The following is a 24,118-nucleotide window of genomic DNA, read 5'->3' as shown; positions in this document are numbered from 1 at the left end:
TATCTTTTTTTATTTATTTCCCTAGGGCGTTGCTGAGTTGACTCAAAGCAATTTGTAGACACAGCTCTGCAGAAGTTAATATCTGGGAGAAGAAGCTGTTGAGAAGGGAAAAAACACATTTAAGCTGCCGTCTACTTGGATTGAAAGTTCAGAAGTTGTATTTTCATTTCAGTTCATAGCTTTAGAATGTCCTATGAGCAAAGACAGATGTTGAAGGCAGGCTATGTTTGGCAGTTATCCTTTGCAGGCAGAATCTACCTTCTGCTGTGAAGGCTAGACCATTCCAAATGTGTTTTCCAGATGTACTATGGGCTTTGACCTCACCCAGGTCAATGAGATTGAGGAGATGTGCTTTCCTACTTAACAGAAAAACCCATGGAGAGAGAATATTCTTCTTTTCTATATTCTGACATGGTTGTGTGAGGATGTGAGGTAGTGTGTGGAGCTGTGGCTGCTGTCTTGTTATGGGGAAAATGGGATATAAGAGAAGCCAAAGGAATCAAAAAGTTAACTGAGCCCTAATGGTGCCAAGTCATCCTTCCACCCCTGAGGTTGTTATATGAGAAATTAAAAATAAATCAATCCCCTTTTACTTACGCCATTTTTATTTGACAATTCGCTGATTTGCAGATCAGCTGTCCCAACTGAGGGTATGTATGTATAGTTGTATTCTGTCCACTCTGCCTGTCAAAAAAAAAATTCTATAAGTTTTCTAATCTGATAAAAAATAGACAAAATTATAGTTATATAACCATTCCTCCTCTCTTCTTTCATATCTGAGTAAGTGGTACAACCATCTTCCTGTTTATTTGCCCCGCTGTACAAACTATCTTCACTTCCTCTGGTTATTCTCACCCCCTTTCCCCTCCATAACCATGTCTTTTCAGTTCTGTCTCTAAAAGTAGATTTCAACTCCTACTCCTTGCAGCCTGTACTGTCACAAACCCTACTCAGGTTATCATCATTTTTATTTGTTTGAAGCCCTGCATTCCTCCAGCTAGTCTCATTTCTTTTATTCTTGCTATACTCAGATCTAGTCTCTGTCACATTCTGAACTTTTTTGAAAAAAATAAAATTTTGTATTGTAGCTTAAAGTATTTTTTTCAGAGTTTCCCTAACTCAGCATCTTTATTTATTTTTTTTTAATTTTTTATTTAGTAAATATAAATTTTCAAAGTACAGTTAATGGATTACAATGGCTCCCCCCCCCCATAATTTCCCTCCCACTCACACCCCTCCCAGCTTAAAGTATTTTTTTAGTCCTTAGACTTGTATAAGCCAGTGTGAGCTAGTTTTCACACTCTAGCTGAAAGTATTTACTAGTCTTTTTTGTTTTTTAAAGATTTATTTATTTGAAAGGCAGAGGTAGAGAGAGGTCAGTCTTCTATCCTCTGGTTCACTTCCCAAACTGCTGCAATGGCTGGAGCTGGGCTGATCCAAAGCCAGGAGCCTAGAGCCTGTTTCAGTTCTCCCACAGGAGTGCAGGGGCCCAAGCACTTGGGCCATCTTCTGCTGCTTTTCCAGGCCATACCAGAGAGCTGGCCCGGAAGAGGAGCAACCAGGGCTTGAATTGGCACCCATATGGGATGCTGGCACTGCAGGAGGCAGCCTTACCTGCTACAGTACAGTGCCAGCCCCTTACTAGTCTTTATATGGGCCAGTGAAATAGTGAAAAGGACTCAGAAATAGATCTGCTCATGTATGTGAGAGTGGGCAAGCAAATCTGTAGAGGGAGAAAGATGGACACTAATAAATAAATATCACTGACTGGAGAACTGTTTATTCTTGTGGAAGAAATTAAATTGGGTTCATGCATCTCCTAATGTGCAGAAACCAATCCTAAAAGCATAAAAAGACACAGCTTTAAACTTAACGAATATTTTGTTGTGGTGGTGGTAGAGTAGGGTTTATTCTTAAGGGGGTCACAGAAAGCTCAATTCACGAGAAAAAAAGATTGATAGCATATATTACTCAATGAAATGAAAAGCATCTCTTCATCAAAGGATATCTTTTAAAAAAATGAGACCAGAAACTGGAAGAAGATACTTACAAAACATGTAACCAACAAATGACTATCTGTACCAGTTAAAGAGCAATTAAAGTTTCAGCTTGTCAAACAAAATAGAGCCAAATACTCAACTACAGCCTATAGCTCTCCTTTTTAAATAAAAGCAGAAACCCTTTAGTGTGCACAGTCTGATTCCCAGAATACTCCTGTTTTACCTGACCTTTCCTTTGCCCACTGGATTTCTACCAGATATCCTTTTTCTTCATTTGTCCCAGCAGGTGCTTGTTCTGTTCTGGGCTTTTGCAGTTGTTTGTTTGTTTATTTTTTTCTGGCCTCAAATCTTCTAGCTCTTTGCAGGGTGTTCACTTTCATATCCTGTAAGTCTCTCTTCCAGAATTAATTCTTCAGGAGGGCTACCTCTGTTTATTTGTATAAATGAGTGATTGCTTACATCTTATGCTATGACTTTCCTAGTTGAGAAAGTGTCCTAATAGGGCGGTGGGAATATTATTGGACTGAGTGGTGGAGGACTGTGCTCCATTTATTGATGCTGATGACATCTGCCAGCTCTCACTTTGGACTTCACACTTGTATGTATTGGCCTGGATTGGTGGTCTTCAGATTTCAGTTCAGGAGACTCATGAGTGCAAATTGAAATAATTCAGTCAGGGCATAATCAGTGTTTTTTGTATGTTTGCTTTGTCTTTTTTTTTTTTTTTTTTTATTAAAGAGTAGAAAGTGTTAAAGTGTGATGCATAGTAGTGTCTGGTATTTTGTTAAACTCTTTTCATTTACATATATATTCTATACGGATACATAGATGCTCACACATGCATGTGTAATGCACACCTAAGTTGTGGTTAAAATGTTAGAAAGCAACTCATCTAAATGACATCTCAGATTCAGTACATCTCTGAAGTTCACAAATCAATTAGATTAAATGCAGAATTACTGGAAGAATCTGACATAGAGGCTTTTTTAAATGCAGCTTTACTATTTTAAAGTTCTCAGAACTAATGAAAACTTTTCTGAGCCCATTCTCTTAGGTTAGTGACTTTAATGACTAACATTAACAAAATAGGAGCATTAGTTTCATAAGATGTTAAACTTTCTAAAAATTTCCCATTTATAACATAGACAAACCTCCAGAAAATTTTATTTTTATGATTAATTCATTAGATCCTAGTTCAGGAAAAAAAATACTAATAGGCTCACCAGTTGGAAAGTAAACCAGATTTTTGGCTTTTTCCAACCCTTTTCTTGTTGATATTACTTTGTGATTTAAACCACAAGCAAGATTGCTTCTAAGGCAATTGCGTGCTTTTTGAGAATGCTTATGCTACATTGAATGTAGTACAGATGAGGTTGGTGAATGAGAAAATTGCTGGCTTCCAGTTGGAGTTGCATTCTTCCTATGGAAGAATGAGGCTGTAGGTCTACCCTTAACAGCTTCTGCCTGGTCATTGTCCAGTGAGTCCCTGGTGATGAAGCAGTTGGGGACCTTCCATTAACTAAAATTCCTCTGTTTGCAGCAAAAGACAACATTTCAAATAGCATTTCCTGTGAACTCAATTCTCTAGTGATCTTTTTCTGTTATCTGTGCCAAACTTGAAGCTGCATGGAAATAATTCTTTCTTACAGAAAATCCAGTAAAAAGCTATTAGCAGAATTGAGTCTGTGTCTACCACCTCATTGCCATATATTTTCAGACATAATTACTGGTTATTTTTTCAGAATTAAATTAATTATCTTAATGGAGTACTTGCTTAAGATTAAAGGTCATTCCATTTTAATATTTATTCTCCTGAATGGCTTGATTGGAAAGAATACTTTATTTTGTATTGTGATTTAAGATACGAGAAGGTGGTGTTTCTTATTTGTTTCCTATTCTTTTTAATTAAATAAAGCACCTGAAGATAGTAGAGGCCTGCTATGTTTTTGAGAAGAATTTTCCAGTATTTTTCTCAAAATTTTCCTTAATTCTGATTATACAGGACTGCATTTACTTTAATGTTTAAATGACACTGCAATCTATGCCGTGATGGGGAATATCCAGCATGGGGGCCACGTTAAGATCTGTGGAATCATTTGGTCTGTCCCTGCTAAGGCAGTTGCATGTGGGACCTGAAATTCAATAAATCTGTAGTAGGCTAATCTTCAAGTTGATAATTTTGTATGACCTTCGGCAGAAAAAAGGTTCACCACTCCTGATCTATGCCCTCCTCTTTTATTCTTTGTTTTGATTTTTTTTTTTCATTTAAAGTTAACATTATGTTAACCTGCTGGTTTGCAATTTATCTTAAATTGTTTCAGTAACACATTTGTGTTGAATTATGTACTCTTAATATACATTTCTGTTCTTTTTATGTTAGGAAGGTGAGAGCTTTTATGTTTCTTAGTGTGACTCTTGGATAAAGCAATAAACCTTTGCAGGTTAATTTGCTCTATAATTACACAGAGGAGCAGGGAGAGGACAGTGGACTTTCTTGGTGTTGAAGTACAGCTCATTAGATTTTACTACTTTTCAGCTTCTTGGATAATATCCAGGGAAAACTGACTCCTTTTTCAGGGATCCACTTTTGAGTTTTCCTCTGTTGACAAGAAGATTGTAGAGAAATTCTTTTTTAAAACCGAATTCTTGAATATTCTTTGACATTTGATAATTTAAGGTCCTTTTTTTAAGGAGAAAAGTGTGAAATTCAGTTCAGTGATTGGTTACTTACTGCTTTTATTTAAAGGTAATAATAATATTTTTAAACTTTAATATATTTCCCCCAGAAACCTTTCATTTAAAGAATACAAACTTTGGGGGCTGGCACTGTGGCGTAGTGAGTAAAGCCACTGCCTGTAGTGCCAGCATCCCATATGGCCACCGGTTTGAGTCCAAGCTGCTCCACTTCTGATCCAGCTATCTGCTATGGCCTGAGAAAGCAGTAGAAGGTGGACCAAGTCCTTGGGCTTCTACACCCCCATGGGAGACCCAGAAGACAATCCTGGCTCATGGCTTTGGATCAGTGCAGCTCTAGATTTTGTGGCCATCTAGGGAGTGAACCATTGGATGGAAGACCTCTCTCTCTTTCTCTCTCTCTCTTCCTCCCTTCCTCCCTCTCCCCCACCCCCACCTCTGCCTCTCTGTAACTCTGCCTTTCAAATAAATAAATCTTTAAAGAATACAAACTTCATGCTTTTCATAAATACAACTTTAGGAATATAGTGAGTTTTCCCCCATAGTACCCACCTTTCCACCCACACTCCTACCCCTCTTTCTCCTCCATTATTCCCATTCTTATTTTTAACTGAGATCTGTTTTCAATTAACTGTGTACCCTTAATGATTAACTCTATACAAAGTAAAGAATCCAACAAATTGTATGAAAAAAAAATGTTCTTCAGTAGTCAAGACACAGGCTTTTCAAAGTCATTGCATCTTGAGGTGTTAATTTCACTTCTATAGATTGCCTTTTAGGTACTCTATCGGTTAACACAGAACAGAAAGAACATATGATATTTGTCCTTTGGAGACTGGCTTATTTCACTACATATGATGTTTTCCAGTTTCATCCATTTATTGAAAATGACACAGTTTCATTTTTTTGTTACTGCTTTGTAGTATTCCAAGTTGTACATATCCCATAATTTCTTTATCCAGTCTTCAGTTGATGGGCATTTTGGTTGATTCCATATCTTAGCTATTGTGAATTGAGGTACAATAAACCTGGGGGAACAGATAAATCTTTCATATGGTCATTTTATTTCCCTTGGATAAATTCCCAGAGGTGGATGGCTGGGTCATATTGTAGGTCTATATTCGGATTTCTGAGTTATCTCCATACTGTCTTCCACAGTGACTATACCTTTTTACATTCCCACCAACAGTGGATTAGGGTACCTTGCTCCCCACCAGCATTTGTTGTTTGTTGATTTCTGTATGGAAGACATTCTAGGGGGTGAGGTGAAACCTTATTGTGGTTTTGATTTGCATTTCCCTGAGGGCTTCTGATCCTGAGCATTTTGTAAGTGTCTGTTTCCATTTGAATTCCTTCTTTTGAAAAATGCCTGCTTAAGTCCTTTGCCCAGTTCTTAAGTGGGTTGTTTGTTTTGTTGTTGTTGAGTTTCTTGATCTCTATATATCTGGTTATTAATCTTTTATCAGTTGCATAGTTCGCAGATAATTTCTCCCATTCTGCCGGTTGCCTCTTCACATTGCACAGTCTTTCTTTTGCGATGCATGAGCTTCCCAATTTGATGAAATCCCATGTCAATGTTGGCTTTGATTGCCTATGCCTCTGAGTTCTTTTCCAATAAGTCTTTGCCTATGTCAATGTCTTGTACGGTTTCCCTAATGTTCTCTAATTATTTGGTGGTATTGGGTCGTAGCTTTAGCTCTTTGATCCATTTTGAGTGGATTTTTGTGTAAGATGTTTAAGGTAGGGGTCTTGCTTCATAGTTCTGCTTGGGAGGATCTTTACTATTGATTCAATTTCTACCTTTTGGTCTGTTTGGGTTTTTATGTCTTCATGCCTCAATTTAGGTAGGCTGTATGTTTCCAGAAATCCATTTCTTCTAGGTTTCTCACTTTGCTGGCATACAGCTCTTTGTAGTAATTTCTGATGAATTTTTTACTTCTAGGGTGTCTATTGTTAACATTTCCTTTTTCATCTCTAATTTTATTAATTTGGGTCTTCTCTTATTTATTTATTTATTTATTGGTTAGTTGGGGCAGTTGTGTGTCAATTATGTTTATTTTTTCAAAAATCCAGCTCTTCATTTCACTGATCTTTTGTATTTTTCTGATTTCAATTTTGTTTTTTTCTTCTGTAATTTTAACTGTTTCATCTACTAGTTTTGTGTTTGATTTGCTGTTGTTTTTCTAGGTACTTTAGATGCTTTGATACCTCATTTATTTGGTGCCTTTCCAATTTCTTGACGTAGGCACCAGTTGCCATAAACTTTCTTCTTAACACTGCTTTTGCTGTATCCCGTAAGTTTTGATATGTTATATTTTTGTCTTCATTCATTGCCAGAAATTTTTTGATTTCTTTTTTGATTTCTTCTATGATTCATTGTTCATTCACAGGCATGTTGTTCAGGATCCATGTGTTTGCATATGTTTTAGAAATTCTTGACTTATTGATTTACAGCTTTATTCTGTTGTTGTTAGAGAAGATACATGGTATGATTTCTTTTTTTTTTTTTTTTTTTTAACTTTCTGAGAGTTGCTTTATGGCCTAGCATGTGGTCTATCCTAGAGAAAATTCCATGCAGTGGTAAGAAGAATGTGTATTCTGCTAGTGTAGGGTGAAAGGTTCTGTAGATATCCACTAAGTCCATTTGGTCTCTACTGTCAATTTAATATGTTGTCTTCTTACTGATTTTCTGTCTGGTTGATCTGTCCATTGCTTAAAGTGGAGTATTGAACTCCCTATTACTGTTGTATTGGAGTCTGTGAGTCTCCCTTTAAATTCATCAACATTTCTTTTGAATAGCCAGGTGCCCTCTAATTAGGTGTGTATATGTTTTTAATAGTCACATCTTCCTATTGAATTATCTCTTAATCATTACATGGTGCCCTTCTTTGTCCCTTTTAACAATTTTTGTGTTAAAGTTATTTTGTGTGCTATTAAGATGGCTACACCAGCTCTTTTTTGGTTTCTATTAGCCTGGAATATCTTCATCCATCCTTTAACTTTCAGTTGGCATGTATATTTATTGGTAAGATGTGTTTCTTGTAGGCAGTAAATAGGTGGGTTTTGCTTTTTAATCCATTCAGCCAGTCTGTATTTTTTAACTGGAGAGTTAAGGTCATTTATATTCAAATTGACTATTGATAAGTAACAACTTTTCCCTGCCATTTTTCTATAAATATTCCTACTTAGTTTGGATTTCTTTTGTACTTTTACTGGGAGATTTTATGCCTTCACTTTTCTTTCATACTGCTAATCATGTTTCTTGGTTTCTGTGTTTCTTTGTGTAGTACATCCTTAAGTATCTTTTAAGGCTGGATGAATGGTGACAGATTCTTTCAATTTCTGTTTGCTATGGTAGGTCTTTATTTCACCTTCATTCATAAATGATACCTTTGTGAGATACAGTATTCTGGGTCAACAATTTTTTTTCTCTTCAGAATTAGAATATATGTCACCATTCTTTCCTAGCCTGTAAGGTTTCTGATGGGAAATCTGCTGTGAGTCTAATGGATGATCCTCTGAAAGTAATCTGGTGTTTCTCTTGTGCACCTTTTAGAATCCTTTCTTTATGTTTTATTGTGGAGAGTTTGACTAGGCAATGTGTCATGGTGAGAATCTTTTCTTGCCATGTCTGTTAGGAGTTCTATGTGCTTTCTGTATTTGGATGTCCCTTTCTTTCTCCAAATTAGTGAAGTTTTCTGTAGTTATTTCACTAAAAAGGCTTTATAATTCATTCTCTCTTTCCACGCCTTCAGGAACTCCTCTAAGACCCATTTAATGGGTCATTTGATAGTATCCCATAAATCTCCAACACTGGTTTTTAGTTTTCTTAATTCTTCTCCTCTTTTTTTTGACCCGACTGTAAAATTTGTCTTCTAACTCAGATATTCTTTCTTCTGCCTCACCAATTTTGTTGTTAAGGCTTTCCATTGTATTTTTTTTTACTCTGTCAAATCCTTCATTTTTATTATTTCATTTTGGTTTCTCTTTAAAATTTCATTTTTCAGAAAAGTCTTCATTCATGTCATGTAGGGAATTCTTTAGTTCATGAATTTGCTTCTCATTACTTCTAAGTAATCTTATGATCAATTTTTTGAATTCTGTTTCTGGCATTTCTTCAGTCTCTTCATCTTCACATTCTAGTATTGTGTAAGTGTTGTGTTCTTTTGGGGGTGTCATGTTGTATTCCTTATTCTTGTGGCTTGAATTGTTATATTTTTTAATAGGCATTTGTGGTGATACTTTTTTTTTCCTCCCTGTGATAGCTTTTATCTTTGAACTATGCCTCTGTGGCTTAGTGGAGTGTCCACTCTTTCAGTGAATACCCAGAGGTGTGTGCTGTGTATGGTCAGGGAGCTCTGTTCAGTGCTTCAGGGTGAGGGGAGTGTCTAAGGTGACACCCAGGTTGGGTGTGATAAATCTCTTTTTTCTTTTTAATCAGATGTGATGTTTGTTTAGCTCTGTTGGTGTAGTCTCACACTCACCCTCTCTCCACAAAGGAGACCCATGCGTGGGTTCAGTTTTTATTAGCACTGCCACAGGAACCCCACAAAGATCTGTGCAGTCCTTGGTGTGAACATCGATCCTGCAGCAATGACCCTCACCAGGGAGTCACAGAGCCTGGAGCATATAGAGCCACCCACAGTGATTGCCCAACATTCCAGCCATACCCTATGCCCTCCCACGCAACCACAGCACTTTCACAGTCCTGGCACACAAAGCTCCCACAGTCATGAGCTCCCAGCCCACTGTCAATTCTCCCAGCTAGGGGGAAGAAATGTGCCCACTTTTTTTCCCCTCTGGGTTGGCAAGTAAGTACACTTTGTTCCAGAGTGCTCCAAGCCATCGTCAGACCAGGCTGTTCCTTTAGCTATATCACCAGTGGCTTGGGCTACTGCAGTCTGGTCTCACCTCACTCTCCACTTGGCTGCTGGAGTCCTGAGTTGTGCGTGTCCACACTCTCCACGTAGGTCCACAGTGTCCCTCTAATTTGCGTGGAGTTTCCCTTGCCTTTTTCTAACTGATTCCCTGAGACTAGACTCTCTTCACTTTTTTTTTTTTAACTATCTTCCCCTAGACTAGAACAGTAAGTTTCCTTCCCTATTCCACCATCTAACCCTCTCTGTATTATTTCAAAGTCTGTCTTATATTATTATGACAAACCTTTTGTTAACCTAATCTCATTCTGTCTTTTTTATATTGTAAAAACACTTGGTAAAAATGGTTCCTTTGAACAGGACACCCTACTGAGTATACTTTTCTGGTTTGATATTTTGTGTGTACATTGGATGACTTTTGACATGTGTTCATGGTAGGTCCTTCTCATTTTGTTTTCTCTTCTAAAATACTACTAACTAATGTGTGTGTGATTTGATTGTTTCCATTCATAAGATCTTGGAAAGGATTTTATTGTAGCAAATGAAAAATTAAATCTCTTAATGTTATGTGGTTTCTGGTTTCAACTCAATGACAGAAGAATGATGTTAGTGGAACAACTAGGGAAATCTTAATGAAGTCCACAGTTTCACTATTAATGTACTGATGTTAGTTTTTTAGTTTTGATATAATTCTTTGATTGCATAGGATGTCACTGTTTGTTGAAGCCAGAGTATGGGAGACCTCTCTATCTAGTAGCAGAAACTTAATTTATTAGAAGGCTTAAATAAGTAGACATATGACTAAATAGTTTGAGTTCCATTAGTTAGGGAAAGCTCTGTAGTGGATATATTTGAGCCCATTCATAATTTATAGTAAAATTTAAAAACAGAATGTAACAATAAGTGCAAAGCTTAATCACTTGAATATCAGACCTGTTCATTTTTAATATTTGCTTATTTTAAAAGTACTTAAATGAACAGTTACAGTACAAGCAGCTGACTTTGTCAATTCTTCTGGTTTCACTTGAAATTCTGAAGATGGAGATAGATGCAAGAAAATAGAACCAAAACTCACCAATTTATAAAATTGGTACTGACATTAGTTTACCTACTTGAGTTCCTATTATGTACAAGGAATATCAAGGGATTGCAAAATTCAAAAGAAACAGCTCTAATTAAAGGTATTATGGCAATATATAGATGTATGTATGTATATAAAAATGTATGAAAAAAAAGCCTTTATTATCAACAATTTCAGATTATTCTTGTTTATTAAGTCCATAGTATATGTGGGAAACTGAGTCTCTCTTCTTCAGAATCTGATAGTCTCTGGCTAGTCAGGGTCTTCTTACCCAGAAAAAAGTGATTAACAGTACTTTCATGAGGCACATAGCCAATGAATGACATAGGGTGTCCTTTGAAAGTAGTAGATACGTGGGATTTTCATAGACACCTTAAGGGAGCAGGTAAAACCTGAGCTGAGCCGAAATGGATGTGTACATTTTAGATAAACTAATGCGGGGCTTGTCCTGAAAGTCATGGAATGACATGAATTTAGTGGAAATAACTGGCAGTAGTGATGCTTAAATGCTCTTTAGAACTGAAATGAGCTACTGGAGACTTGCAGTCATCAGTGTTTCAGTGGTAAGAATTTAGCTAATATGGTCACAGAATTGATAGGACTTGATGGGATGAATTTAGCAGCATGGAAGAAAAACAAGTTGATGGTGATTGATAGCTTGAGCCAGTGGAAGTTGTTTATGGGTTTGTGTCAGACAGTTTCCTTTTCAGGTGATGCTGGACTGCCACGTGGACTTGTCTGCCTAGAAGTTAGGCTAGGAGGGATTAAGGAGCTTGGGATCCAGAGTTGTGGGAGTGGTTTGCATAGATGTGGGTAAAGCCAGAGTAAAGGAGCAGAAAGAGCAAAGGCCATGAAGGAAATAGAACAGGAGCAGGCAGAGAGGCACAGCAAGGCCAACCCTGGTGGTCGCTTCAGTGTTCATGAAGCACTGGAGGAGAGTTTAAGCAAAGAGGATGTGCTGTCTGTGGCTGCAAATGGGTCAGAAAAAAGAAAACTGCCGGCGCCGCAGCTCACTAGGCTAATCCTCCGCCTTGCGGCGCCAGCACACCGGGTTCTAGTCCCGGTCGAGGCGCCGGATTCTGTCCCAGTTGCTCCTTTTCCAGGCCAGCTCTCTGCTGTGGCCAGGGAGTGCAGTGGAGGATGGCCCAAGTCCTTGGGTCCTGCACCCCATGGGAGACCAGGAGAAGCACCTGGCTCCTGCCTTCGGATCAGCGTGGTGCGCCGGCCGCAGCGTGCCGGCCGCTGCAGCCATTGGAGGGTGAACCAATGGAAAAGGAAGACCTTTCTCTCTGTCTCTCTCTCTCTCACTGTCCACTCTGCCTGTCAAAAAGAAAAAAAAAAAAAAAGAAAACTGTGAGAGCTTGAGTCCCTCTGTCTCAGTGGTCCCTGGTTTTATGAGGAAAATGGGCCTGGAGTGCAGACGACAGGGTGTGAGGAGCATGTGTGTGCATTGGGGTGGGAGAGTGGTGGGAAGTGGAGCAGCAGATTAACGTGAATTCTTAAGAAGGTTTGCCTCTTTAAAGACAGGAACATCTATATAGGCAGTAGCTGAAGTGGGCAAAGAAAGGTTATTTTAATTAAACTTAACAAATGTTTATGAACTGCTAGCAGCATGTAAGGTACTGTGTGAGGTGCCGTGGAGAACACAGAAAGTTATTAAAGTACAGTGAGATTTTTTTCTCCCCACCTGTAAAGCGCTATTTCAAATTCTTTTGACTTCACATGGATAGTTCATCATAAACAAAATGTTAAGGACTCTGGAATTAAGGTTTCAAGCAGGACGCGGTTAGTGACAGACACCTGACAACAAGAGACAGCACTGGAAAATTAAGGGAGAGAAAAGACAGTAACAGCTTGTGCAGGTGGAGAGGGGCCAACTTAGAGCAAAGAGGAGCCTGCTTTCTCTAAGACAAGCATGAAGAGGAAGAGGTCATTTTAGAGTTGTTTTTGATATAGAGTAGGATGAGGTGAGGACTCCAAGGAGTCTACCATAAATGTCTTGTGCAATAGACAAATGGGGATGGGCATATATTCTGCCTTTGAAAAGATTTGGAATTATTGGAAAAAATACAGTTAGTGCTTACTTTTTTATCCTGTGAGAGAAGGATAATCAAAGTGAATCATTACAGGTGTTACTGGTTTGGACAGAGATTTTGTGTTTGTTGGTTTAATATGTAATGAAATAGACATACTTTAAAATCGATCATATAATGTGTGAGTGTTCATGTGAGCTCTCCCAGAGCTTAGAGTTTGGGAACTGAAGTAAGAGAGACCTAGTTGTGTATGTGGGTTCTTCAGAATGCTTGTTAATTGCACTCCAAAGACTGAAAGAAACTTTGTACCCAAACTGTATATGTGAACTGTTAGGGGAATTTAGAGGGGGAAGAGAATTGGTGTGATTTTCTGGCTATTTCAGTTGAATAAGGTTTTGAAGTAAGCAACTGTATATTTGCCTAAAGTCCCTATGTTTTCTTTACAGATGTTATTTTCTATGTATTTGGAAAATATAATTGTGTGCTTACACTTTGTGGTCACAAATAATATGTAAAGAATTGTGAATGTGATTTTATACGTCCAAATGGAGAACTCTATTACTTTGAAATATCCTGTTAGGAAAGTCTTTGGCAGAACTTTGAGGGTAGAACTTGGTTGGTAGAGTGTATACATACTGCCCCCCTTTTCCATTTCATGTGTGTAAACTTAATTTCATAGTGTTCCTACTTTATTTCATTGACCATATTTTAAGTATGTGTAGCTAGCAAATAGGTGCAGGTCAATAGGAAGAAAGTACTAATTAATATTTTTCAAACACAGGAAGACCTGAGGAAAAGGAAGAAAATAAAAGTAATTTGGAGAGGTGAAAGGATGCTCACTTTTTTATTTGAAGTATTTTTAAAAAGTATGTCAAGATCTTTCGGACTGGAATAATTTAATTTTTAATGCTATTTGATGGCATCTTGCTTGGAAAGAAAATTATAGAAGGGATTCTTTGGCTATCATAGTTTAGATGTGAACGTGGCTTATTTAAAGACAGTAATTAAAATTTAATCACTATAAAAGTTAGTCTTGAATTAGCCAACATTTCTTTTGGGAGAGTATTGTTCAATAGGGCTTTGAGTTGAAGGGATTCCTATTGAGGGATATATTTAACTTAGCATCCTCCCTCTTTTCCTCCTCCCTGCTTTGCACTCAGAAGAGGCAACAGGGCTGCCCACAGTGGTTCCTGTAGCTGAGCTTGATGCAGCCTCGGCTGAGGTCAAGCACTCCCATTCCAGCCTCTTGAGGGCTTTCTCTGTGTGTTGCCAGTATGCTGGTAAAAATGACTTTAAACTCTTGTCAGCGCAGTTACTGGTGCATGCATCACAGTCCCACTCAAATAAACCTGTCACAACACAGAGTCGGCCGCTAGAGAAGAGTACAAGGGCAGGCCTCTAGCTTTTCATTCGAGCATCACTAAACGTGCACAGAGTGCCCAATTATTTCAGCATTATTGAGCAAGCCTACAGGAGGACCCAAGCCTTGCTACATTAGATTTTCTTTAGTAATTTGCTCAAGTACCGCTGAGGACACTTAAAGGGCTTAAAAACGGTGGCTGCAACCAGTTTCCTTTTCTGGGTTGTTAATTCAGGTTTTCTCTTTCAAATTAACTCTCACTGCATGCTGTGCAGCGGTTCTGGGAGAACTGTTTAACACTAATTTTCTCAATTTTCAGCTTTTTTTGTTCAATATAACTGCTTTAACAGTTGTTCATGTGTATGTTTTTCTAGAAATATATGATAGCAAGGCTTTATTTTTATTTTGGGGGGAACAAAATAAAGACTCTTGGTTAAAGAAAGCTATTTGCATTTAAGCTTTTAAAAATTACTTAGAGAATTTCAGTGTTTAAAAATTATTTACAGTATATGTGCAAAACCCAAAAATCTAAGTAAGAAAGGTAGCATTTATCAAATCTGTACCTCTTTTCCTTCTTCCTTTTAAAAATATCTGTTAGAGATAAATCATTCCTTAATGGGTACTGTGGTTTTTTTTTTTTTGTTTTGTTTATTTGCACCTCCAATCTCATTTTGTTGGAGTAGGGGTAGATACTGGGGGACAAATTCAATATCTGTGTCTAATTTTTCACAGCAGCAACAACTCCAGGCTCAGCATTTATCACATGGACATGGTCTGCCAGTGCCTCTGACTCCACACCCTTCAGGGCTTCAGCCACCTGCTATTCCACCCATCGGCAGCAGTGCTGGGCTACTAGCCCTCTCTAGTGCCCTGGGAGGCCAATCTCACCTTCCAATTAAAGATGAGAAGAAGCACCATGAAAACGATCACCAAAGAGGTGAGCAATCCTCTTGGGCTGTCAGTGTCTGAGATTACCTTCCTGCTGCAAAGAGTAGGTATTGGATACCATTGTCAATTCTGCTCTGAATTTGATTTTGCCAGTGACTAAACAGAATTTCTGCTGGCAGGTAAATTAATTATTTGGAGCAGTCATTTGCCAAGTGATACCCTGGTGGTTGGCAAGAGTATATGCCCTCCCCAAAGGCAAGGGGACTGTTACCTGGTTAATCCCTCTGATCCCTCCCTGTGTTCCCCAAGTCAAAATCAGTAGTGAAATCCCACAGTGCAGTGTTTGAAATAATGTGTTGCATTGATAGTTGATTTTGACTGAATTTATTTTGGGGCAGCAGACTTACTGATAGAGGCTCACTTGTTATTTGTCTGAAGCACTTATAGTTTATAAGTCAGATGAGCCTATCTATATGGGGCTATATGGGGGGGGTAAAAATCTCATGGTAGAAAATAATATCAGCAGTCCTAGTAATTGAAAAGGTACAGCCCAAATTAATGAAATCTGTTGGCTTAACTACATTTCACCCAGTCTGTTTAGAAGCATGAAATTAACTAATTTCTTCTGATAAGAATGACTCAATTATTTATGCAGTTAATTGATTTAAAGGCCAGTTGTGCTTCCTTCCCTCCACTAAGATGGATGAAGGTATAGAGACATTCTGATTCGACTGTGTATGTCTGCACTGTGCCTAATAATTATTTTTATTAGTTAATGACAGGAAAGCAAAGAAAAAAGCCTCTCCCAACATTCCTTTGTAGGAATTTACTTGGCGTATGAGCAGTTCATTGGTTTGAAGGGTGTGGTTCATAATTAAAAGCTCACATCAACTCCTATTTCAGTGTCATTACTAAGAATTATAATCTTAGATAAATGATTTTTATCACACAAGCATAAATTTCCCATCTCTGATGTTGGAAACACTGTAATATTTGTCATCTAGTTATCTTAATGCTATAGGCAAGAGCTGATGCATGATTGTAAACACTTTTATAAGTAGAAAAGTTGATAAGGAACAGCAACAAGAATGTCTAGTGTTGGTCCTTGTGAAATTGTGTCCAATAGATTGGTGTTTTGTGAATCTGGCTGAGAAGTATTAATAATTAACCTTATTGCAAGGTTGGCATCTGTGTAATTTATTATTAATCAGAGATCAGGTTTGATAAATGTATGATTTTGTATAAACTAACCTAGTAATTTTCTTTTCTCCTTCTTCCCACCACTTTGCTTGTGTTGCTGCTGTTTTGCCTATAGACAGAGACTCCATCAAGGTAGGACTCAAAATTCACAGATGAAGGAATGACTTAGAAAGATTTTAAACGATCTGAATGAATCTTGTAGTGGACTCTGAATTTTGAGAATGATTTGGTGGGCTTTGCCAAATAGTGGTTAACTGCATTTTTGATTAGTTTCCACGTGTGTGCTTGAGGTTCTTGAAAATGTGGTTCCATCTCTGTCTCAGAGTCAGATTGGGGGGTCCAAAGTTGACATATCCGATTTGGCTAACTTTACCCATTTTATTACTGGTGCCATGTGAAAAAGAGTAGCTGCTTTTCTTCACTTAGACTTTGGCCATTAGAGATAATGAAATGAAGCAAATACATTGGTTTATAAGGAAATTAGTCTCATATTTGGGGAATCAATTTCAACCTACAGAAATCTTTATCAAGACATTTAAGAGCATTTTTCTTCACTAGAGAGAATTTTATTTTGTAAGCAACATCTTGGTTTCCAGATAGCTGATTAACTCTACTTAGGTCTTACAACTATTTCATCTGCCTTCTGTATCTTTCTTGACAAGATGTTGGGAAGAAAGGAGTATCTAGGGCCTGATGATTTGGATAACACCAGAGTGGGATATACTAAGTATATTTTACTGAACAAGCAAGAAAATGGGCTGCTGTGGGAGGGAATGAGTAAAGTATAGAAATTCCCTTGATTACTTTTGAACCAGGCATAAATGTAAATGTGCCATTGTATTACATACACCATGTGTTACTTAACCAATTAGAAGGAAAAGATAGTTCTTAAGCATTGGCCAAAGTATAGATGCTGTCAGTGTCTTTTTTTGTATTGTATAACAAGTAGATATTTGGAGCATAGGTAGTTACATATCTGATAGTTTCCAGGGAAGTTATGTATATGAAGACTAAAATCTTTCCTTGCACTCACCTGTACTGTCACCTTGAATGCCTCTTTACTCTTTGTCCTTTTACAATAAAAGGAAATTGAGATGACTCTCTGAGCCCTGAAATAATGGGTAATAAAAATTAAGAATATCTGTTTTACCCTTCAAAAATCTTTGTAATTTGAAAGGACATCTGCTCTTCTATTTAAATGTCAACACTTACAATTGGAACTACACACATTGAATTATTTCATTATGCATTTATAGTTGCATATCTTGTAATATAATATGCATATCAATACCTAGATTAAAAAATTCCTAATCAGAGTGTAGTAAGTGTTCCACACGTGTACTTACAAAGTAATAAGTAAATGCATTGACCAGGGTTAGCTGATAGCAGCCCTTGGAAAGCCTATGTAGTTGTGCTGAAGCCACATTATAAACATTCCCTGACTTCTTATGATAAATACATACCTCGAGGCAGGCCAGAGAATTAAACAAAAGCCTCCTCTCATGCCCCACTCCCAGCAGACTGTGAAAATATTTATACTCCAGTGCACACTTTTGTGTCAGTTACATTTTCTGTTCCCTTACACAGGAGTAGGGTGTATTTTGAAATCATCTACAAATCATTCAGGGTGAGCCTGGAAGTGTCTAGATAGCTGGAAGCCAAGGGTAAAACAAAAAGGAAATAGAGCTGGGTGATTTTTGCCTTGATTTATTATGGAATGGTGGCTATGACTAGATGTTTGTGTTGGGTACCATTCTCAGATTTGAAGTTATGTCTGATCTGGGGCTGTCCTCTATCTTTGCAAGTTGAAATAGTTTGCTCATTTTCTTAAATGTGTTCTGTGGTGCTCAGAGAAACACTTGCTTGTTCCACCAGTTGCCTTCAACTTCCTGTAAACTATTCTGTTTAAGAGGGACTTTTTATGATTGTCTTCTGTGTGACTCAGGATGGTTTTTATCAGCAAGAGCATACTGGTTGCCTGCAGCTGGAGTTGGGCTGGTATGAAATAATTTATTCATGCAGGATAATGCTCCTTAACATTTAACAGGTAATGAACGTGACATAAATTTTCCTTCTTGCTTTTAATTTTTCCCTTTCCTCTTCTAATGTGCAAACAGGCAGCTCTGGTGCTCTAAATAATAAGTAATTTTTGGCCATCTGTCAAAAGGAAATTTCAATACAAATTTAAATTAATGGTGCCTGAAATTTTTTATAGCTCCTCTAAAAGCCTCTAATGTGCAGAAAATTTTGAATCTGCTGTAGTAATTAGTGTTGCATGTAATGAGGATGTGGGCAATGTTATACCAGCCCCAGTGTAACATTTTGATATGGTAGCGAAATTTTGATTTATACAAGGTTGTGGATGGATTTAATTGTGAGAGACACTTTGAAATGTTTTCTTGATGTTCCAGATTATTAAGCAAGGCAGATTTCAGAATAGCATATAAAATATAAATTTAAACTTACTGTAAAGATTCGAGTAATTTAGGTGCTTTACCTTTGGATGCTAAGTAAATGAAAGACATTCACTTGTTAATGTTGGGCCTTTATCTTTCTTTTCCTGTGTCTCCTTGAAGTTCTGTGGACATGAAATCACATGCTATTGGCTTTATTGATCTTGTTTTCTATAGCTCTAGTAGCCAGGTTCATCCCTAAGCCTGTTATTTGAAGACCTGTATCTGAAGTTTTTCAACAAGGCTGGAGAATGTAAATATGGATCTAAAGGAGAGAGCACTGTAGGAGTCCAAGAATCAATTTCCTTGGTGATGAGAAAATGGAGCAATATGTTGGCAGGACTCTTGGAGTAAGGGACCATGGAAGCTGCAGCGTTCCTTGCTTGTCACTTTACTATCCAGTGACTCCATGTGCCTACAATAAGCCCCACTTTAGAGTCTGGAAAATAGTAGGAAACACATACTGTGATCGATCTACTCGCACCATTAATAGTAGGATGAAAAGTCCAAATTTAGCTCTCCAAAAGCCCTGCAAACTAGGTTCTTCCATTTTCTGGGTCAGGGCTGGTTTCTCTCATCCCTAGAATAGGCATGAGTACAATCCTGGAAATATTTACTGAGGCAGTGGAGCCTCCATTTCCCGTTCCTTCCTCTGAAGACTGAAGGATAAAAGTGGTTGGCTTTACTGTAATGACAGAATATTCCCACATGCTGCCAGCAGCTTCCCAGTGCTGGAAGGTACCAGTTCGTAGAGAAGGAGTCACCTGCCTGAAGTTCTGCGGGTTTCTGTCTAGTCCTGTGAAATGAGAACAAATATTTAGAGCTGGGAAGACCAAATTGCCTGAAATTTGGTAGGAATCTGAGGCTGAGAATTAGTATTTTGTCCTAAGCCCCATGTCTACATGTTCTAATACCTTTTAGCAAGGAATAGGCACCAAAATCAAGACTCCTTTAAGTTGAAATAACAGAGTTCACTATCACCAAGTACTGACAAGCTCCACTGCCTCCACTGAGATGCTAATATTGTGTTTTCTGTATTATTCCATAAGTAATTTATGTATCTACATTGGTTGTCCTGTGTTTCATCTGAGTGCAGTAACTTTATCAGGTCAGGTCTCTGAAGGATTTATCTTTTTGTATTTGTAAAATCTAGCAGAAGTAAAAACATTCTTTTCCCTCTGAATGATGTTGTTCTTTCTGTTATTTTGTTAGAATGGTATCATCAGAGAATGATCATTGCCAAGCTGATCTCCACAAGCTCAGTACCAATTTAAAATGCCCCCCACAATGTTTAAGTATGCTTTTACGCAGTACACTGTTAGGGAACTTCATGTAGTGTTTGACATGCTGCCGGTATGATGAGTATGGATAGTATACTTTTTTTAAAATTTACATATAATTATTATCAAGGTAAGTACTTTTCTGTGGGCGTATATACTGTATTCCTTCTCCTGTGTGATTTCTTTATTTTGTGTAAAGGTTTTCGTGATGATCCATTCATCGGTTGTGTTTCGAGCAATCCTTGTTTATTCCACCCCGACTCCATTTTGGTGGATAACTAAAAAAAAAAATCATACATTGTTTTTCTCCTAGTTATTTTACATTGACAGTAAAGGTTTATCAGTGGAAGGTTGTTTTTATGTTCAAATTGACATGTATAATTTAGGCCAAAAAAGCACCTTTTGCCATATTATTTGGGTGGTGAGGTGAAAGTAAGTTTTTAGTCCAAATTAACACAATAATTGCTTCTATGAGTGTTTTTCACATTAAGACTTAATGGTTGATCTAATGGCCAAGGTTCTATTCCAGGATATTGTGTAACCTGTGTGCATTTTCCCCTTCCTCCTATTTTTCCTGTCTCCTGGGAATATCAGTCTAAAAAGAGTACCTTCAACCCTCTGTATGTTAAGTATGCTATACCTTCTGAAAGGTCCCACATGGGAAAATAGCAGAGAAGAAACCACTTGAGAAGGAAAGGAATTAGCAGGAGAGCGGCTAACCACTTGGCCCAGACAGTTTTGTTTTGACCCTGCACTCATTCCTTCCTTACACACTCCTTCAACATAAGAATGTTGGGGTGGGCACTGTGGTGCAGCAGGTTCATCCTATGTTGGATTGCCCATTGGAGTGCCAGTTTGAGTTCCAGCTACTCCTTTAGACTTAGCTTCGTGCTAATATTTGCTTGGGAAGGCAGTAGATGATGCCCAATGCCTGTGTCCCTGCCATGTGGGAGAGCCAGATGGCATTCTAGGGTCCTGGCTTTGGCCTAGTCCAGTACTAGCTGCTGTGGGCATTTGGAGAGTGAACCAGTGGATGTAAGGTATGTCTGTCTGTCTGTCTCTCTCTCTATTTCTCTCCGTCCCTCTGCCTTTCAAATAAATATTTTAAAAAGATAGCATTATCGTTTGGGAGAAAGTGTGATGTGGTAAATTTGCATTGCTATTGACTTTAGAAGGACACATTATAGAAACAAAGATATAATGTAATAAAAGGCTAGATTTCAAAGGGGAGAATGGGTGGAATCGATAAAATACTAAAATCAGTAAAATACTAATAAAATAAAATACTGGTCTAAACAAACAAGCAAAATAATAGTGGACTTTCTATATCTGTTTTTTCCCCCTCGTTGTCAATAATCTTGAGCGGCTACTTGAGGCCTGTGACTTGGACATTACCAACTTATCCACTCAATCCCACTGCTCTCCCTTGAGCCATTTCCCACTAAAGGAATGGCTCCTAGTTTAGATTTTACCTGTGAGGGTGCTTACCCTGTTTCGTACATGAGGAAAGGTTTAAAGTGTGAGAGCCCTGTCCAAGGTCCTATAGCCAATGCTGTCCTCCAAGGAAAGTCCTTTTGGTGACTCAGTCTATTCTGTTATTAAGATTAGAAACATATTACAGAGGACAAAGAAACTCCAGACACCCAACAGCTAGGTACACAAGCTACCTATCATATTTAGCCACATTTTTATCTGTTCCTTTTTGGTTATGAAAGTTTTTAAAGGACATCCCAGATAACGTTCATTTTGTCATTAAGTGCTCAAGATGTAAATTGGACATGATTCTCTAAATATTTTTGAATAACCATAATGCCCCTAATCACTGATTATAATTTTTGATGTCTTCTCATATCCTGTCTATAATCCAACTTCAATTATTTTGAGTAATTGCTTTTCTTGAAATGGGATCCTAATAGGATCCTTTCTACTTCATGGTAGTGTATCTCTTGAGTGTGTCTTAATCTAAATCATAATCTAAAAGTGAGACTCCCTCACTGCTAAGTTTTCCCTATGTCACTGCCTAATTCTACCATAATTCCTTTCTCAAAACTAATCACTGATTTGACCTTGTCCACAAAGATTGACATTCTTGCCTTCAAGGAGCTAAAAATGTAATGGGAGAGAACTTTATGCCATTGAGGTATGGGGAATTGGGAATACCACTCATAAGGAAGTAGATATACTTAATATCTATTTTTAAAAACTATTTTAAAAGATACTTCAAAAAGTCTAGCTTAAGCCATAATTATATTTGGACAATGGATTTGGATTTCAGATACATCATATCTGTGTTTAAAGTTAAAAGATACAAATAAAACTCATAATGGTGAGCATACATTTCTAGATATTTTATTCCTCTGATTCTTGGTATTCACTTCACTTCAACATGCACATGTGAACTTGGACTTCACTCTTGTACCCTTTCTCCGGTGATAAGAAAAAAGCCTTTGCTGTTGTGATTCAGCAGGAAGTTTCTTGACACCAAAAGGAAGCACATTAACGCATCTAGAGTAAGAGGCGTTATACTAGAGGGCTGTCTGGGTGCTTCAACAGCCCTCTTTCTACCTCTAGGTGAGCTTGTGTATACCAGTGGGCAAGTCACTTAACCTCCCTGGATCTCAGGGCTATTTTCTTAAGTGTTAGGTAGTCTTGTCCTAGAAGTGAAGTTTGAAATAAAAATCTTACTCCATTCGGTATGTTTCAGCAAAAATTTCATCAAACCGCTAGCCAAATAAACACACTGATGGATTATTTCAGATGTTTGGTGGTAGAAGGGTTGGTTTGATGGTTCAAGTATGCTTTTCGGACATTTAATGTTACTCTTTGTGTTCTAAAATAAGACAATTTGAAATTAAATATTTCAGTATTACTGTCACTTTTTAATTCCTAAGATATTTTTCTCTACTGTGTGTTTTACTATTTAGAGTTGCTTTATCAGAGAACAATTAGCAACTTTTGTGGGTTTCTGATGCAGCAGTAATTTGTTCAGTATTAATTGATCCTCGCCTCTAGGCATGGAAGCTGTGTGAAATGTAACAGGTGCCCTAATTCCAGAAAATGTGTTGTAATTGTTTGTTTGTTGAACAGATGAATAAATATCTTCAGGGCATAGCCAGTCCTCAGGTGGTAAGCATGAATGGATTAATGATGTGACTGGGAGAGACACGCTTGTTTTGTTGTACCCTCCACCGATTGCTGAAGCAGAACAAATATTAATTAACAGGGGTGGGCTGGTTGTCAGATCAGCCTTTCTCAGCTGATTTTGGCAAAGGTTGTTTAATTCTTTTCCTCCATGAACCAACCCCCTTTCATACTAGACATGTATTCCAACACTATATTTAATATCTCCAATTGTCTTAGTTATAATGCATTTTGTCTCTTGCAAAAATATTATACTGTGAAGTTTGGAGGGGCCCAATATTTAAGTGTTAATAACTGACACCTGAATTTCACAGGCATTTGCTTCTCAAAACATAGATAGTTCTTGTAATAGAATCATTCCAAAGAATTGGTCACCATCTTTAAAATATCACCCAGGAGGAAGCTTCGTACGATTACTTTTCTATTTCTGAAATTAATTCTGCAGTACTTACCTCTATCTAGCTTACATATATTATTCTATAGTGGTTTGAAATAGGTATCATTTGGGTGCAGAAACTACATTTGGGGGCCATCACCACTGAGGATTGTGATTTCAGACTTGAAAAGTCGTATTTAATTATCACCATGGTCACTGCCGTGTGACAAGCTTGAACAGAATTCAGACTTCATGAGAGTCATGGAAAGGAAGTTTGCTGAGGGCTGAGTAGTACTTTCTGAAAGAGGTTTTGATTCTTTTAAATAAGCTTAGTGTTAAAATATAAAATCACTTCAAGACTAAACAGTGCTGCTTAAGATTTGGCAAAACTTTAAATGCTAGACTTGAATACTTAGTTATATTTCTGTGAATCTAAAAGTAAATATTGAACAAAATACATCACATTGCATTTACTTTGTCAGAATTATCCAGTACCAATCCAGTTGTTTCTGTGCTTAAATAACGTGTTAGGCTGGGAGTACTCGTATTATAACTTCAGAAAGGCTGTTTATTTGTGTTAATTATAGCTGGTGATTAAGTCCTGTCTTCCCCCGGGGTTTTATGATGCTTCAGTGGGAACAGGAGGACAGCACACACTTACGTGCACACCTTACCTTCTTACTGTGAGTTATGTAATAATCTACTCCGTCTGCGACCACAGAATCTGTAGGCATA

General features: G+C 37.7%; 1 protein-coding gene across 8 annotated transcripts in view; it reads left to right on the top strand.

The window, feature by feature from the left end:
• The window catches only part of TLE4 (TLE family member 4, transcriptional corepressor), a 165,118-nt gene that overhangs the window by 73,004 nt on the left and 67,996 nt on the right, over positions 1–24,118 (top strand). For 4 of the 8 annotated variants that reach the window (XM_070050442.2, XM_070050454.2, XM_070050470.2 and 1 more), the window contains 2 exons: positions 14,781–14,982; positions 16,249–16,265. In XM_070050442.2, coding sequence (XP_069906543.1) covers positions 14,781–14,982; positions 16,249–16,265 — 219 coding nt within the window. Of the gene's footprint in view, positions 1–14,777; positions 14,983–16,248; positions 16,266–24,118 lie in introns of all 8 variants that reach the window. The other 4 variants (XM_070050438.2, XM_089336453.1, XM_070050461.2 and 1 more) reach the window with 1 other exon arrangement.

This window comes from Oryctolagus cuniculus, chromosome 1 (genome assembly GCF_051225735.1).
Source record: "Oryctolagus cuniculus isolate XC-2025 breed Fujian yellow rabbit chromosome 1, ASM5122573v1, whole genome shotgun sequence".
Taxonomy (NCBI): domain Eukaryota; kingdom Metazoa; phylum Chordata; class Mammalia; order Lagomorpha; family Leporidae; genus Oryctolagus; species Oryctolagus cuniculus.
Note: the sequence above shows the minus strand (reverse complement) of the source record. Positions and strands in the feature narration are given on the sequence as shown.